Below are 14,103 nucleotides of genomic sequence, written 5' to 3' on the forward strand. Positions count from 1 at the left end.
TGTTCAGGGCTTGTGCTGATGTCACCAGTCCTGTAGACCTGTGAGGTCTGGGTGGGGACATGAGAGGATCTAGCCGCCTTTCAGTGTGCACTAGGAAAAGCCAAGGCATGGAGAGAGAAACTGCATATCAGGACACACGTGTGTAGATGTGCCTTTTACAGAGGCAGAAAACAGCCTATCATCTCGATTCTTTCTGATAGTGTCAAATGTTATTGTGTTTAATCTCAATAAAATTATGTGTTGTTAAGGAATTGTGTGACATGCTTATCTGTGAACTCCCTGAATGTCATCCACGAATTTGGTTCTTTGTGTCTGTGCAAGTACTACTTTCTCTTCCTGAAACATATTTTGCTCAATCTGTCACATGTAAAATTCTTACTTGTTATTTGGAAAACAACCAAACTAAACCAAACCAAACCAAACAAAAAAACCCACCAAAAACCAAAACCAAAACAAAAAAACCAAGCCACCTCTCAGGTACAGCAGTGTCCCTGAACCTAAACTCTTTTATAGGGGCTTCTCTGATCAATTGGGAATAATTTGCAACATACTCAGCTTTTTAGTAAATCTTTTAGAGAACTTTTCCTTCATCCCTTCTTCCTCATTATTTACAATTATTACAAAGGAGGGTAACTTCTTAGTTAACTTATCCTCTTCCCTCCAGGAGAATCAGACACATTGCTTTGCATACAATAGGTATCAATAAGTGTATGCTGGTGAAGTGTGGAAGAGCAGATGACTCTCTAAACTTCATAGACCCGTGCACAGAAATTGGAGAGTTCTGGGTACAGTCTTCGTTTGCTGTCTTATCCAATACTTGCTTGTGTGTTTCCATAACAGCTGGTGGAGACTATGGGAAGAGACAATGACAGCTATCAACAAGCATTCATCTTGCTGGGCTTTTCTGATCGCCCTCAATTAGAGATAATTCTCTTTGCTTTTATCTTGGTCTTCTACATCCTGACTCTTGTGGGCAACACTGCCATCATCTTGTTGTCAATCATGGATGCCAGGCTCCACACGCCCATGTACTTCTTTCTTGGGAACCTTTCTTTCTTGGACCTCTGCTTTACAACGAGCATTGTCCCCCAGCTGCTATGGAACCTTTGGGGTCCAGAGAAGACCATCTCCTACCATGGCTGTGTGGCTCAGCTCTATATCTACATGGTGTTGGGCTCAACTGAGTGTGTTCTCCTGGCTGTCATGTCCTATGACCGCTACGTGGCCGTCTGCCGTCCTCTGCACTACACTGTGGTCATGCACCCACGTCTCTGCCTGCAGTTGGTGACTGTGTCCTGGTTCTGTGGCTTTCTAAACTCCTTTGTCATGTGTCCCCAGACAATGCAACTCTCCCGATGTGGACGCCACACAGTGGACCACTTTCTGTGTGAGATGCCCGCTCTTATTGCAATGTCCTGTGAAGATACCATGTTGGTGGAAGCATTTGCCTTTGCCCTGGGTGTCGCCCTTCTCCTGGTGCCCCTCTCCCTGATCCTCATCTCCTATGGCATGATTGCTGCTGCTGTGCTGAGGATCAAGTCAGCCGCAGGGTGCAAGAAAGCATTAAACACCTGCTCTTCCCACCTAACGGTGGTCTCCCTTTTCTATGGGACCATCATCTATATGTACCTGCAGCCAGCCAATAGCTACTCCCAAGACCAAGGCAAGTTCCTCACCCTCTTCTACACCATCGTCACTCCCAGTGTCAACCCCCTGATCTACACTCTGAGGAACAAGGATGTAAAGGGGGCAATGAAGAGGCTCTTGAGGGGAGAGAAGGGGGCCAGGGAAGCCTGAGTGTGAAGAATGCTGTAATAGATGATGTTCTGGAGTCCTTCTCTTAGACATGTATATGACGATGTGGAGAGCAAACTTTCACAGTAGAGTGAACACAGCTGGGTGTGATGATTTTGAGTGTGACCTCATCCCCAGCTCTCTGGATGTGAAGTGGTTTTCTTCAGTTTAAAGGCATCTATTTTAGGAAATCTCTTCTACTTGCCTTTTATCCATCTTTGGGCTTCACGCACAACTTCAGGGGACCAGTAGCACTAATTCAAAGCACATAGTCTTCAGATTAAGTCATGAGATGTCAAATAAAAATGAGACAACACCAGGGGCCTCCTCTTGAAACTCCTTTATTTATGACTATGGTGGTTTTTCAGAGGTGGGCAAAACATCAGTCAAATCATAGGACTCTGCGTAGATAGGTTGTTTCTTCTTAAGTGAGGAGTTTCCTGTTTTTATTTTTTGTTATTTGGCTTTTTAAGTTTTGATTTTAGTTCCAGTTAGTTAACATACAGTGTAGTATTAGTTTCATGTGTACAATGTAGTGGTTCAACACTTCCATACAACACCCGGTGCTCATCACAACAGGTGCACTCCTTAATCCCCACCTCCTATTCCACCCATCTCCCCACCTCCCCACTGGTACCCATCAGTTTGTTCTCAATAGTTAAGAGTTTGTTTCTTGGTTTGCTGCCCCTTCTCTCTGTCCCCTTTTCTCTTTCTCTTTCTCCCTTTGCTCATTTTTCTTCCTTTCTTTCTTTCTTTCTTTCTTTCTTTCTTTCTTTTTTCTTTCTTTTTCTCTTTTCTTAAAGAGTTTATTTATTTGAGGGAGAGGGAGTACATGAGAAGCTGGAGGGTTGGACGGAGAGGGAGAAGCAGACTCCCTGCTTAGTGGGGAGCCAGAAGTCTCTTGTGATTTTAGGTTCCCTGCAGTTAAATTTTGAACTCTTTGGTAGCCAAATGTGGTCTTTCTTTATGATTACAAAAGAACATTTAAAAAGGTGATTTCTATCCAAATTAAAAATGCACAAGCCCTTTGATCCAGAAATTCTACCACTAGGTAGTTACCTATGGATATTTATAAATATGCCACCCAGGTGGCTCAGTTGGTTAAGGGTCAGGCTCTTGGTTTTGGTTCAGATCATGATCTCATGGGTCATGGGATCAAGCCCCAAGTCGAGTTGGGCTCTGTGCTCAGCAGGGAGTCTGCTCAGAGGGTCTCTCCCTCTGCCCCTCCTTCCACCCATGCACGAGCACACACTCTCTCTCTAAAATAAATGAATAAACCTTAAAAAAGAACATTTAGGGGTGCTTGGGTGGCTTAGTTGGTTAAGCTTCTGACTTGTGATTTTGGCTCAGGTCATGATGTCAGAGTTATTAGCCCTGCATTGGGCTCCACACTCAGTGGGGAATCTGCTTGAGATTCTCTCCCTCTCTCTCTACCCTCACTCATGCTCACTTTCTCTCTAAAATAAATAAATAAATCTTTTTTTTTTTTTTAAAAAGAACATTTAAGTTTCCATTGTAAGCTCAAGAAATCACCCAGGTGATTTGGAAATAGAAGATTGAAGAAATTTTGTCTATTGTCCTAAATTCCAGTTCTTTTCTTTATCCTTATTCTCTTTGTTGAGACTCTGTGACATGAAAATCACTAGCAAAGCATCCACACACATGTAATGAGTTTATTTCCTGTTGTACTTTTTATCCCCTTGATTAATCTATTTTATAACTGAGGTTTGTACCTCCTAATCCCCTTCACCTATTTCACACATCCCCTCCCCTCTAGCAACTACATCAGTTTGTTGTCTGTATTTATGAGTCTGTTTCTGTTTTGTTTGTTCATTTGTTTTGATTTTTAGATTCCACATATAAATGAAATCATATGATATTTGCCTTTCTCTGACTGACCTGCTTTTAATAAAAACAAACAAGATTCAAACAACCTTCTCTACTTAAAGCTTGGTTAGTAAGATCAACTCTTGCCACCATGATTCTCCTTTATTCCTTTTGACACATTAATATTTTCTTTAGATATTCAAATCCTATCAGTCAAGTTAAAAAAATATTTCTTTGGCAGCTGTCCCTCTATGATGATGATTAATTTTTATTTATTTCTGTTTGTTCATTCATTTGTTCATTGATTAATTGATTGATTGAGAGAAAGATGTGTGGAGGTGATGGGGGAGGTGCAGAGGAAGTGGGAGAAGGAGAATCCCAAGCAAGCTCCATGTCTAGCATGGGGATTGATCTCATGACAATGAGATCATGACCTGTGCCAAAATCAAGAGTTGGACACTTAACTGCCTGGGTGACCCATGCAGAGCCTTCTATGATGATTTTTTTTTTACCCCTTCTCATTTATTCTTTCATAGTTTACTGTTTACAAGATAGTAACAAGTGGAATTTATTGAACATTGTCTATGACAGTATAAGCCCTTTTCCTATTTTATCTAAACTAATATTTATAATAACACAGAGAAGTAAACACTATTAATATTCTAGATAAAAAAGCTGAGTCTAAGAGGGTTTACTATAAGAGGCTTAATTTGGGGTTGAATCTCTGTTTCCTGGATTGGCACTGAGATTGTCAAATGATTCTGAGTCAGACTCCAATGACTCAAGTCCAAGAGCATGAGACATGAGAAGGATAGAAGTAGGTTAGTGAGGGAAAGCACAGCCATTGATAAAACCAGCCCTCCATGTCTTAACCTCTCAGACTAAAATAACCAGTTTTTTATCTCTTATTTATCTTATTTATTTCTTCTGAAGTCACTCCATTAAGGACACTTACCACCAACTCTTCTGCAGCAAAGCCAGGGGAAACCAGATGATTCCCCAATGATGGCCTGGAGGTTAAGACCCAGTTCCACTGGTTGAGGCTGCACTGTGCTCTCCTGGGCATGAGGGCTGGGGCCAGAGTGTGGGAGGGAAGGAGAGGGGGCTTGTGGAGTAGGGGAGAGGGCCAGTGTGCTGTCCTCACTCATCCTGCCTTTGCCTTCATCTTTGGAAATTTATTTTACCAGGCCGGCATAGGTTTATTGCCTTCACAACTCTTTTCCAGATGATGCAAAACCCATATCAACCTTGTCCTTCAGACTTATAAATAAGAATCCCTGGAAATTTGTCTCTAATATTTAATTTTTAATAACAAAAGCTTTGTTGGTGTTTCTAACGCAGGTATGCAATCAAATTTGGGATTACCAATACTAAGCTATCACTGAAGCTTATAACTTTGACAAATTTGAAAATTCCTTGAAGGCTTACAGTAATCTTTTCAGCATCTGGGTCTTTCTTCTCAAATCAAAGACATTTAATCAATGCCTACTAGCTTGAATCATATTTTCATCGAAGCTGCTGTTCTTCCTGCAATTGTGGGATCCTCTCACAAGAAAACATGAGTCTTTTACATCTCCAAGCATAAGCCCCCTGGCCTGCTGATGTGAATTTGCTTTAGGAGGGTGAAAAAAATAGATTCCAAATATACACTGCTGTCACTGAGCTCAGGGCTGATGGATTTGACCTTATGTCACCTTTAGAAGAAGAAAAACATCATTCCAGGAGGATTTGGATATGGAGCAGACTCTTAGTCACATGCAGATCTGCAGAGATCAAGTTGCTTACTATTTAAAATACTTAGAAATTTGGGGCATCTGGGTAGCGCAGTTGTTAAAGCATCTGCCTTCGGCTCAGGGCGTGATCCCGGCGTCCCGGAATCAAGTCCCACATCGGGCTCCTCTGCTGGGAGCCTGCCTCTTCCTCTTTCACTCCCCTGCTGTGTTCCCTCTCTCGCTGGCTGTCTCTCTGTCACATAAATAAATAAAATTTAAAAAAAAAATAAAAATAAAATAAAATACTTAGAAATTTAAATGAATTATAGTATCTTTGCAGGTAGGAGTAATGCACTTTTCTACTATTTCTCTCAAAAAGGATGCTTGGCACAGTGATAAATACATAATAAATCCTTTGGAAAATATGTTGATTTATAATAAGAGTAAAGAATGGTACATAAAGCACAAGCAAGCTTTATTATAACTTACCATCTTATAATTTGAAATTACTACTCATTGCAAATATTTGTAATGCTATATCTGATGTACCAAAAACTCTGGCTTTGAGAAAATAATTGGGGGTATTAACAATGACTAATAATCATTCATTTATTTGGCACTTTGTTCACTTTTTCTTAGTCAACCAGCAAGTATTTACTGCGGATCTATGACATGCCACACATGATGCTGGCACCATGGAGATACACTAAGAAAAGGACAGTGCAGTCCGACATTGATAATGTGCCATGGGATGAATTGGGTGGGCACTTCATTTGGTGAAGTTTGGTTTTCTGCAGGAGATGATGGTTGTTCTGCGTTTGAAAGATGAATAAGTTAGAAAGTAAAAGAATGAAAAGAAGGTGTCCTAGTAAAGAACCAAAAGTAAGTAGGTGCTAAGGCAAGGAGAGGATGGAACGTGTCCTGAGCTCAGTAGTCTGAAGTATTTGGATACAGGATCTCTAAGGGGAATGGTTGTGGGCACATATGTGTACAAGAACCAGGTCTTTAAACACTCTCAACTAATACTCAGTTGGGGAACTTGGATTTTATTTTTCCTACAATGGAAAGGAAATTAAGGTACTTAGGAAAGAGAGTGACATTAATAGGGTACAATTTAGGCAGATCATTTGCTGCAATTAAAGACATGGCAGAGAAAATAAAAGGAGGAAAAGCATTTCAATAATCCAAGTGAGAATTTATGAGAGTTTGATGAAGGAAATGGGTGAAGATGAAGCAGAGAAATTGGATTTTGGAGATGTTAGAGGAATAGACTCAGGACTGGGACTCTGACTGGAAATGAGCAATGAGCAACTGAGAATACCCTAGACCCAATCTCTGGTGTTAGCTTTGCTTTTCTGGATGTAGTAGGAACACATTGGAACCAGTGGTTGAAGAGCACAGTTTCAGTCACACCAACTGACAGCATAATTTTCTCCCAAATCAGAAAGAAGGACCTCAGAAATTATTTTAAGACCAGGTTAAAAAAAATCCCATAAAAATAACTATGTCAGATTCGTCCTGCCCTTTGAAGAAGGAGCTCCTGGCACAGAAGGTCTCTCTCACTCTCATCAGACTTTTACTCAGTCCCCCAGTTGTGGAAGTAAGTCATTAAGTTTGGTGTGATCGTGTCTGAGTCAGGCCCCTGAGCTGACACTTGCTAGTGGGGTTTCCTTGTGGTCTCCATCAGAATGAGCCACAGACGTGGGCAGAAGAGATGATAACCCACTGAGAGATCTGTGTCACAGGTCAACCTGTTTGAAATCTTACTGCCCTGTGCCAAGTTTGAGACTGTTGGATCCCTCGGGTCCTGCCTCATCTGTCTGACTTAATTATGTCTGAGAGCAGGAAACTACTTGATGGGTCAGAGGGTCAAGAGCTGGTGAATTAAGTCAGTAAATTGTCTGTTTAAACTTATTCTTTTAAATTATTCACATTGTTTGAATCAATCATTCCACTCCTCTACTTTGTCACTGGAGATGTAATTACACATAACAATCAAAGCACTGTTTTGCCAGTCCACTCAGGCAAAAGAAATAGGAGGGTTAATCATCTAGGTTAATAAATGTTTCTCTGAAATATGTTGTCTTGAATTTTCTAGGCCATTATTTCTTTCTCATATCCTAATGGTCTTGGAAATACTGTATTCCAGACAGAAGAACGAATCTAAAATTTGATAATCATTTCTACTTGATGGCTGATGTGGGAAACAAAGGCAATAAAAAAATTAAATTTCCTTACTATTGACAGCCCATTGACAAATCCTTGAGAAGGCAGAGCGACCTTCCTCTGGGAACTCAGCTGTCTCAATGCTGATACTTTGCTGAGGGCAAAAGACAATCTTAGCTTAACATTACCCTGCCCTCCAGGATTCTGTGAGTCTGTAACATATAGAAATTCCTTTGGAAACTTCCTTTATCTCTACCCTCCAACATATGTGTTAGCAATCATCCTCCAAATATATGGCCCACTGATATACATCTGTAGGGTCTCACGACTAAGGTTTTATTAGACAGTAATAAATGACCTTTTCCTAACAACAGCTAACCCCTCAAGGTCCTGGAAACCTTGCTTCCAAATTCCTTAGAGACTTAAGCTATCCCTAGCCCCCTCCCAACTTGAAAGTATATATATAATGGGCAACTACTCATGAACCCTGTTCAGCTCTTCCTGCCCATTGGTTCTGTTCCCAGGCTTTAATAAAACTGCCTTTATGCACCAAAGACACCTCAAGAATTCTTTCTTGACCATTTCCTCCAAATCCAACATTTCCAATTCAGTAGCTTTTCAAATAAGAGTAAAAGAGTCTCTGAAAAAAATACTTTATTTGGATTGTTTTAAATTTTATTTTTCAATTTGTCATAAAGTCAAGTTGTAATTTTTGGTGAACAGTTCTATGAACTTTATACACATATATAGATATATGTAACTACCATCAAGATCAGAATATAAAACAGTTTTATCACCACCCCGAAACTTATTTGTCTTATGCCTTCATTGACAGTCTTCCCAAACCTAAACTTTGGCAATCATCATATTTTTGTCTTTTTGAGTTTTAAACAATCTACAAATAAAATGATAAGGTACCTTGGTTGATTTTAAGATTGGCTTCTTTTATGGATAAAGAAGATGTGGCATATATATACACAATGGAATGTTACTCAGCCATCAAAGAAAGAAACTAAATCTTGCCACCTGCAATGATGTGAATGGAACTAGAGGATATTATGCTAAGTGAAATAAGTCAATCAGCAAAAGACAATTATCATATGAGTTCACTCATATGTGTAATTTAAGAAACAAAACAGAAGAGCATAGGGGAAGGGAGTTAAAAATAAAATAAGATGAAAACAGAGAGGGAGACAAACCACGAGAGACTCTTAACTGTAGGGAACAAACTGTTGGAAGGGTGGTGGGTGGGGGTATGGGGTAATTGGGTGATGGGCATTAAGGAGGGCACGTGTTATATGCAACTGATAAATCACTGAATTCTACCTCTGAAACTAATAATACATTATATATTAATTAATTGAATTTAAATAATTTTTAAAAAAGATTTTATTTATTTATTTGAGAGAAAGAATGAGAGAGCATGAATGGGGGGAGGGTCAGAGGGAGAAGCAGACTCCCCGCTGAGCAAGGACCCTGATGCAGGACTCAATCCTGGGACTCTGGGATCATGACCTGAGCCGAAGGCAGACACTTAAGAAACTGAGCCACCCAGGTACCTCTGAATTTAAATAAATTAAAAAAGAGAAAAGAAAACAACAGAAAAAGGGGGAAAAAAAGATTGGCTTCTTTCAATGAGCAGAATGTCTTTGAGATTTATACAAATTGTGTCAGCAGTACATTCTATGTTTTGCTAGTAGAATTGCATTGTGGGGGTGACCTCAGTTTGCTTATCCACTCACTGGATGAAGGATATTCGTGATGTTCCCAGTGTTGGGTAATTATAAATAGAGCTGCTATGAACTTTTGAATACAGGTTTCCAAAGGAACATAATATTTCATTTCCCTGGGTTAAGTACTCAGGAGTGGGACTACAAGGTCATAGGGTAAGTATATAATTTATTTTAAAAAGTGCAAAACGATTTTCCTGAATGGTATACCATTTTGCATTTTTACAATCAATGTGTAAGAATTCCAGTTGCCAACTTCATCAGCACTTGGTAATGTCAGTTGGAGTTAGACTAATAGTCGTGCAATGACATTTGACCATGGCTTTAATTTTCCTAATGTCTACTGAGGTTGAACATCCTTTCATGTGCTTATTGGGTGCCTTCGTGGGGCATCTCTCCATCAGATAAGGGCCCCCAAATGTGGGGTGATGATTGGATGGAAGCTGGTGCATGCAGTGAAATTCACCTGATGCAGAACAAAGGAGATGGAAGTTTACTGAATACATCTCAAGGGAGTAGTGGGCAGGACAGAGGAGGACAGATTGTCTGCAGCGGGGCAGTGCTGGGGCTGTAGCTAAGGGGGAAGGTGAGGAGGCATGGGAACGTATGGAATCTTCCTTTCTTTGGTACCTGTGCTGGATTGTAAGTAGCCTATTGGTCAGCTAGGTTGTACGGATATTCTGAGGTGGGTCACCCAATGGTCCCATCTGTATTACACTGCTCAAGCCTGTTTGCCTAAAAATGGCCTCTACACTTACGTTCGACAATATATCCTTTTCATTAAATCAGTCTCTTGTTTTGCCCATTTTCAGAATTGGGCAATCACTTTTTCTTTCTGAAGAGTTTTGAGTGTTCTTTTTAAAAACTTAAAAATTTATTTAAGTTTATAATTGCTTAGAAAGAGTGTGCATGTGTGTGCATGCGTGGGTGGGGAGGGGAGGGGCAGAAGGAGAGGGAGGGAGAGAGAAGCCTAAGCAGGCTCCATGCTCAGTACGGAGCCTGATCTGGGGCTGGCCTCAGAACCCTGAGATCACGATCTGAGCTGACATCAGGAGTCGGACTGAACGGACTGAGCCACCAAGTTCTGAGTGTTCTTTAACAATTATGGAAAGAAGTCACTTGATGGATGTATAATTTGCAAATATTTGATCCCAGCCTCTAACTTAGCCTTTTTTTTTCTTTTCTGTTTTTTTAAATAATAATATCTTTTTATTATATTATGTTAGTCACTATACAGTACATCCCTGGTATATGAAGTAAAGTTCGATCATTCATTAGCTGCGTATAACACCCAGTGCACCATGCAATACCTGCCCTCCTTACTACCCATCACCAGCCTATCCAGTTCCCCCACTCCCCTCCCCTCTGAAGCCCTCGGTTTGTTTCTCAGAGTCCATAGTCTCTCATGCTTCATTTCCCCTTCTTTTTTTAAAAAATATTTTTCTATTATATTATGTCAGTCATCATACAGTACATCCCTGATTTTTGATGTAAAGTTTGATGATTCATTAGTTGCATATAATACCCAGTGCAGCATGCAATACGTGCCCTCCTTACTACCCATCACCAGCCTATCCCATTCCCCCAACCCCCTCCCCTCTGAAGCCCTCAGTTTGTTTCTCAGAGTCCATAGTCTCTCATGATTCATTCCCCCTTCTGATTACCCCCCTTTCTTTATCCCTTTTGTCTCCTACCAATCTTCCTAGTTCCATAGATGAGAGAAACCATACGATAATTGTCTTTCTCTGCTTGACTTATTTCACTTAGCATTATCTCCTCCAGTGCCGTCCATGTTGCAGCAAATGTTGAGAACTCGTTCTGTCTGATAGCTGAGTAATATTCCATTGTATATATGGACCACAACTTCTTAATCCAGTCATCTGTTGAAGGGCATCTCGATTCCTTCCACGATTTAGCTATTGTAGACATTGCTGCTATGAACATTGGGGTGCATATGGCCCTTCTCTTCACTACGTCTGTATCTTTGGAGTAAATACCCAGTAGTGCAATGGCTGGATCATAGGGTAGTTCCATTTTCAACTTTTTAAGGGACCTCCGCACTGTTTTCCAGAGTGGCTGTACCAACTTGCATTTCCACCAACAATGTAGGAGGGATTCCCTTTCTCCACATCCTCTCCAACAGTTGTTGTTTCTTGCCTTGTCTATTTTTGCCATTCTAACTGGCATAAGGTGGTATCTCAGTGTGGTTTTGATTTGAATTTCCCTGATGGCTAACGATTTTGAATATTTTTTCATGTGTCTGTTAGTCATTTGTATGTCTTCATTGGAAGACATTTGTTTATTTGTTTCTTGTGTATTGAGTTTGAGAAGTTCTTTGTAGATCTTGGATACCAGTCTTTTATCTGTAGTGTCATTTGCAAATATATTCTCCCATTCTGTGGGCTGCCTCTTAGTTTTTTTGACTGTTTCCTTGGCTGTGCAGAAGCTTTTTAACTTGATGAAGTCCCACAAGCTCATTTTATCTTTTGTTTCTCTTGCCTTTGGAGATGTGTCATGAAAAAGGTTGCTGTGGCCGATGTCGTAGAGGTTGCTGCCTGTGCTCTCCTCTAGGATTTTGATGGATTCCTGTCTCACATCGAGGTCTTTCATCCACTTGGAGTTTATCTTTGTGTATGGTGTGAGAGAGTGGTCATGTTTCATTCTTTTGCATGTAGCTGTCCAATTTTCCCAGTACCATTTTTGAAGAGATGGTCTTTTTTCCACTGGATGTTTTTTCCTGCTTGTCAAAGATTAGTTGCCCAAAGAGCCAAGGGTCCATTTCTAGGGTCTCTATTCTGTTCCATTGGTCTATGTGTCTGTTTTTGTGCCAGTACCATGCTGTCTTGGTGATCACAGCTTTGTAGTACAGCTTGAAATCCGGCATTGTGATGCCCCCAGCTTTGGTTTTCCTTTTCAACACTTCCTTGGCGATTCGTGGCCTTTTCTGGTTCCACACAAATTTAAGGGCTGTTTGTTCCAGTTCTTTCAAAAATGTCATTGGTATTTTGATTGGGATAGCATTGAAAGTGTAGAGTGCTCTGGGTAGCATGGACATTTTAACTATGTTAAATTTTCCAATCCATGAGCATGGAATATTTTTCCACCTTTTTGTGTCTTCTTCAATGTCTTCCAAGAGTGATTTGTAGTTTGTAGAATATAGATCCTTTATGTCTCTGGATAAGTTAATTCCAAGATAACATATAATTTTTGGTGCTATTGTAAATGGAATGGATTCCCTCATTTCTCTTTCTTCAGTCTCATTGTTCATGTACAGAAATGCAACTGATTTCTGAGCATTGATTTTGTATCCCGCCACATTACTGAATTGCTCTATACGTTCTGGTATTTGGGGTGGATTCTTTTGGGTTTTCCACATAGAGTATCATGTCATCTGCAAAGAGAGACAGTTTGACTACTTTGCCGATTAGGATACATTTTATCCCTTTTTGTTGTCTGATTGCTGTTGCAAGGACTTCTAGTACTATGTTGAATAATAGTGGCGAGAGTGGGCATCCTTGTCGTGTTCCTTATTTCAAGCGAAAGGCTTCCAGCTTTTTCCCATTGAGAATGATATTTGCTGTAGGCTTTTCATAGATGTGTTTTATGAGATTGAGGAATTTACCCTCTATCCCTACACTCTGAAGGGTTTTAATCAGGAAAGGATGCTGTATTTTCAAATGCTTTTTCGGCATCAATTGAGAGGATCATATGGTTCTTGACTCTTTTCTTGTTGATATGATCTATCACACTGATAGATTTGCAAACGTTGAACCACCCTTGCATCCCAGGGATGAATCCCACTTGGTCATGATGGATAATCCTTTTAATGTACTGTTGGATCCTATTAGCAAGGATCTTGTTGAGAATTTTGGCGTCCATATTCATCAGGGAAATTGGTCTGTAGTTCTCCTTTTTGAAGGGATCTTTGCCTGGTTTGGCGATCAAGGTAACATTGGCCTCATAGAATGAGTTTGGTAGTTTTCCTTCTGTTTCTATTTTTTGAAATAGCTTTAGGACAATAGGTATTATTTCTTCTTTGAATGTTTGGTAGAATTCACCGGGGAATCCATCAGGCCCTGGTGTTTTGTTTTTTGTAAGGTTTTTTTCACAGTTTCAATCTCTTCATAATTAATTGGTCGGTTTAAAAAATCAATGTCTTCCTGTTTCAGTCTTGGTAGTTTATAGGTTTCCAGGAGGCCTCCATCTCTTCCACGTTGCTTAATTTATTGGCATAAAGCTGTTGATAAAAGTTTCTAATAATCCTTCCAATTTCATTGGTGTTGATTGTGACCTCTCCGTTTTCATTCATAATTTTATTAATTTGGGTCCTTTCTCTATTCTTTTGGATAAGTCTTGCCAGTAGCTTGTCTATTTTATTTATTCTTTCAAAGAACCAGCTTCTAGTTCTGTTGATCTGCTCTACTGTGCTTCTGGTTTCTAATTCATTGATCTCTGCTCTAATCTTGATCAACGGAAATCTCGTGCGTGGATTAGGCCTGTTTTTCTGTTGCTGTTCCAGCTTCTTGAGGTGAGAATATAAAACTGTATTTTAGATTTTTCTATTCTTTGAGTGAGGCTTGGATGGCTATGTATTTTCCCCTTAGGACAGCCTTTGCAGTATCCCATAGGTTTTGGACCATTGTGTTTTCATTCTCATTGGTCTCCATAAATTGTTTAAATTGATTTTTGATTTCCTTGTTTATCGAATCATTCTTGAGCAGGATGGTTCTTATTCTCCAAATGTTTGAGTTTCTTCCAAATTTTTCCTTGTGGTTGAGTTCCAATTTCAAAGTGTTGTGGTCTGAGAATATTCAGGGAATAACTGCAGTCTTTTAGTATCAGTTGAGACCTGTTTTGTGACCCAGAACATTGTC

General features: G+C 40.0%; 1 protein-coding gene across 1 annotated transcript; it reads left to right on the plus strand.

The window, feature by feature from the left end:
* Window positions 1–849: 849 nt before the first annotated feature.
* Window positions 850–1,797, plus strand: LOC113247472 (putative olfactory receptor 2W6). The gene has a single exon (XM_026488567.3). It carries the CDS (start codon window positions 853–855, stop codon window positions 1,795–1,797), a length of 945 nt encoding a protein of 314 aa, XP_026344352.2. The 5' UTR covers window positions 850–852.
* The last annotated feature ends 12,306 nt before the right edge of the window (window positions 1,798–14,103 follow it).

This window comes from Ursus arctos, unplaced genomic scaffold, assembly GCF_023065955.2.
Source record: "Ursus arctos isolate Adak ecotype North America unplaced genomic scaffold, UrsArc2.0 scaffold_5, whole genome shotgun sequence".
In the NCBI taxonomy this organism is placed as follows: Eukaryota; Metazoa; Chordata; class Mammalia; order Carnivora; family Ursidae; genus Ursus; species Ursus arctos.

Coding starts and splice junctions, on each gene's coding strand:
- LOC113247472 (XM_026488567.3), top strand. CDS start 853: ATGGGAAGAGACAATGACAGCTATCAACAAGCATTCATCTTGCTGGGC.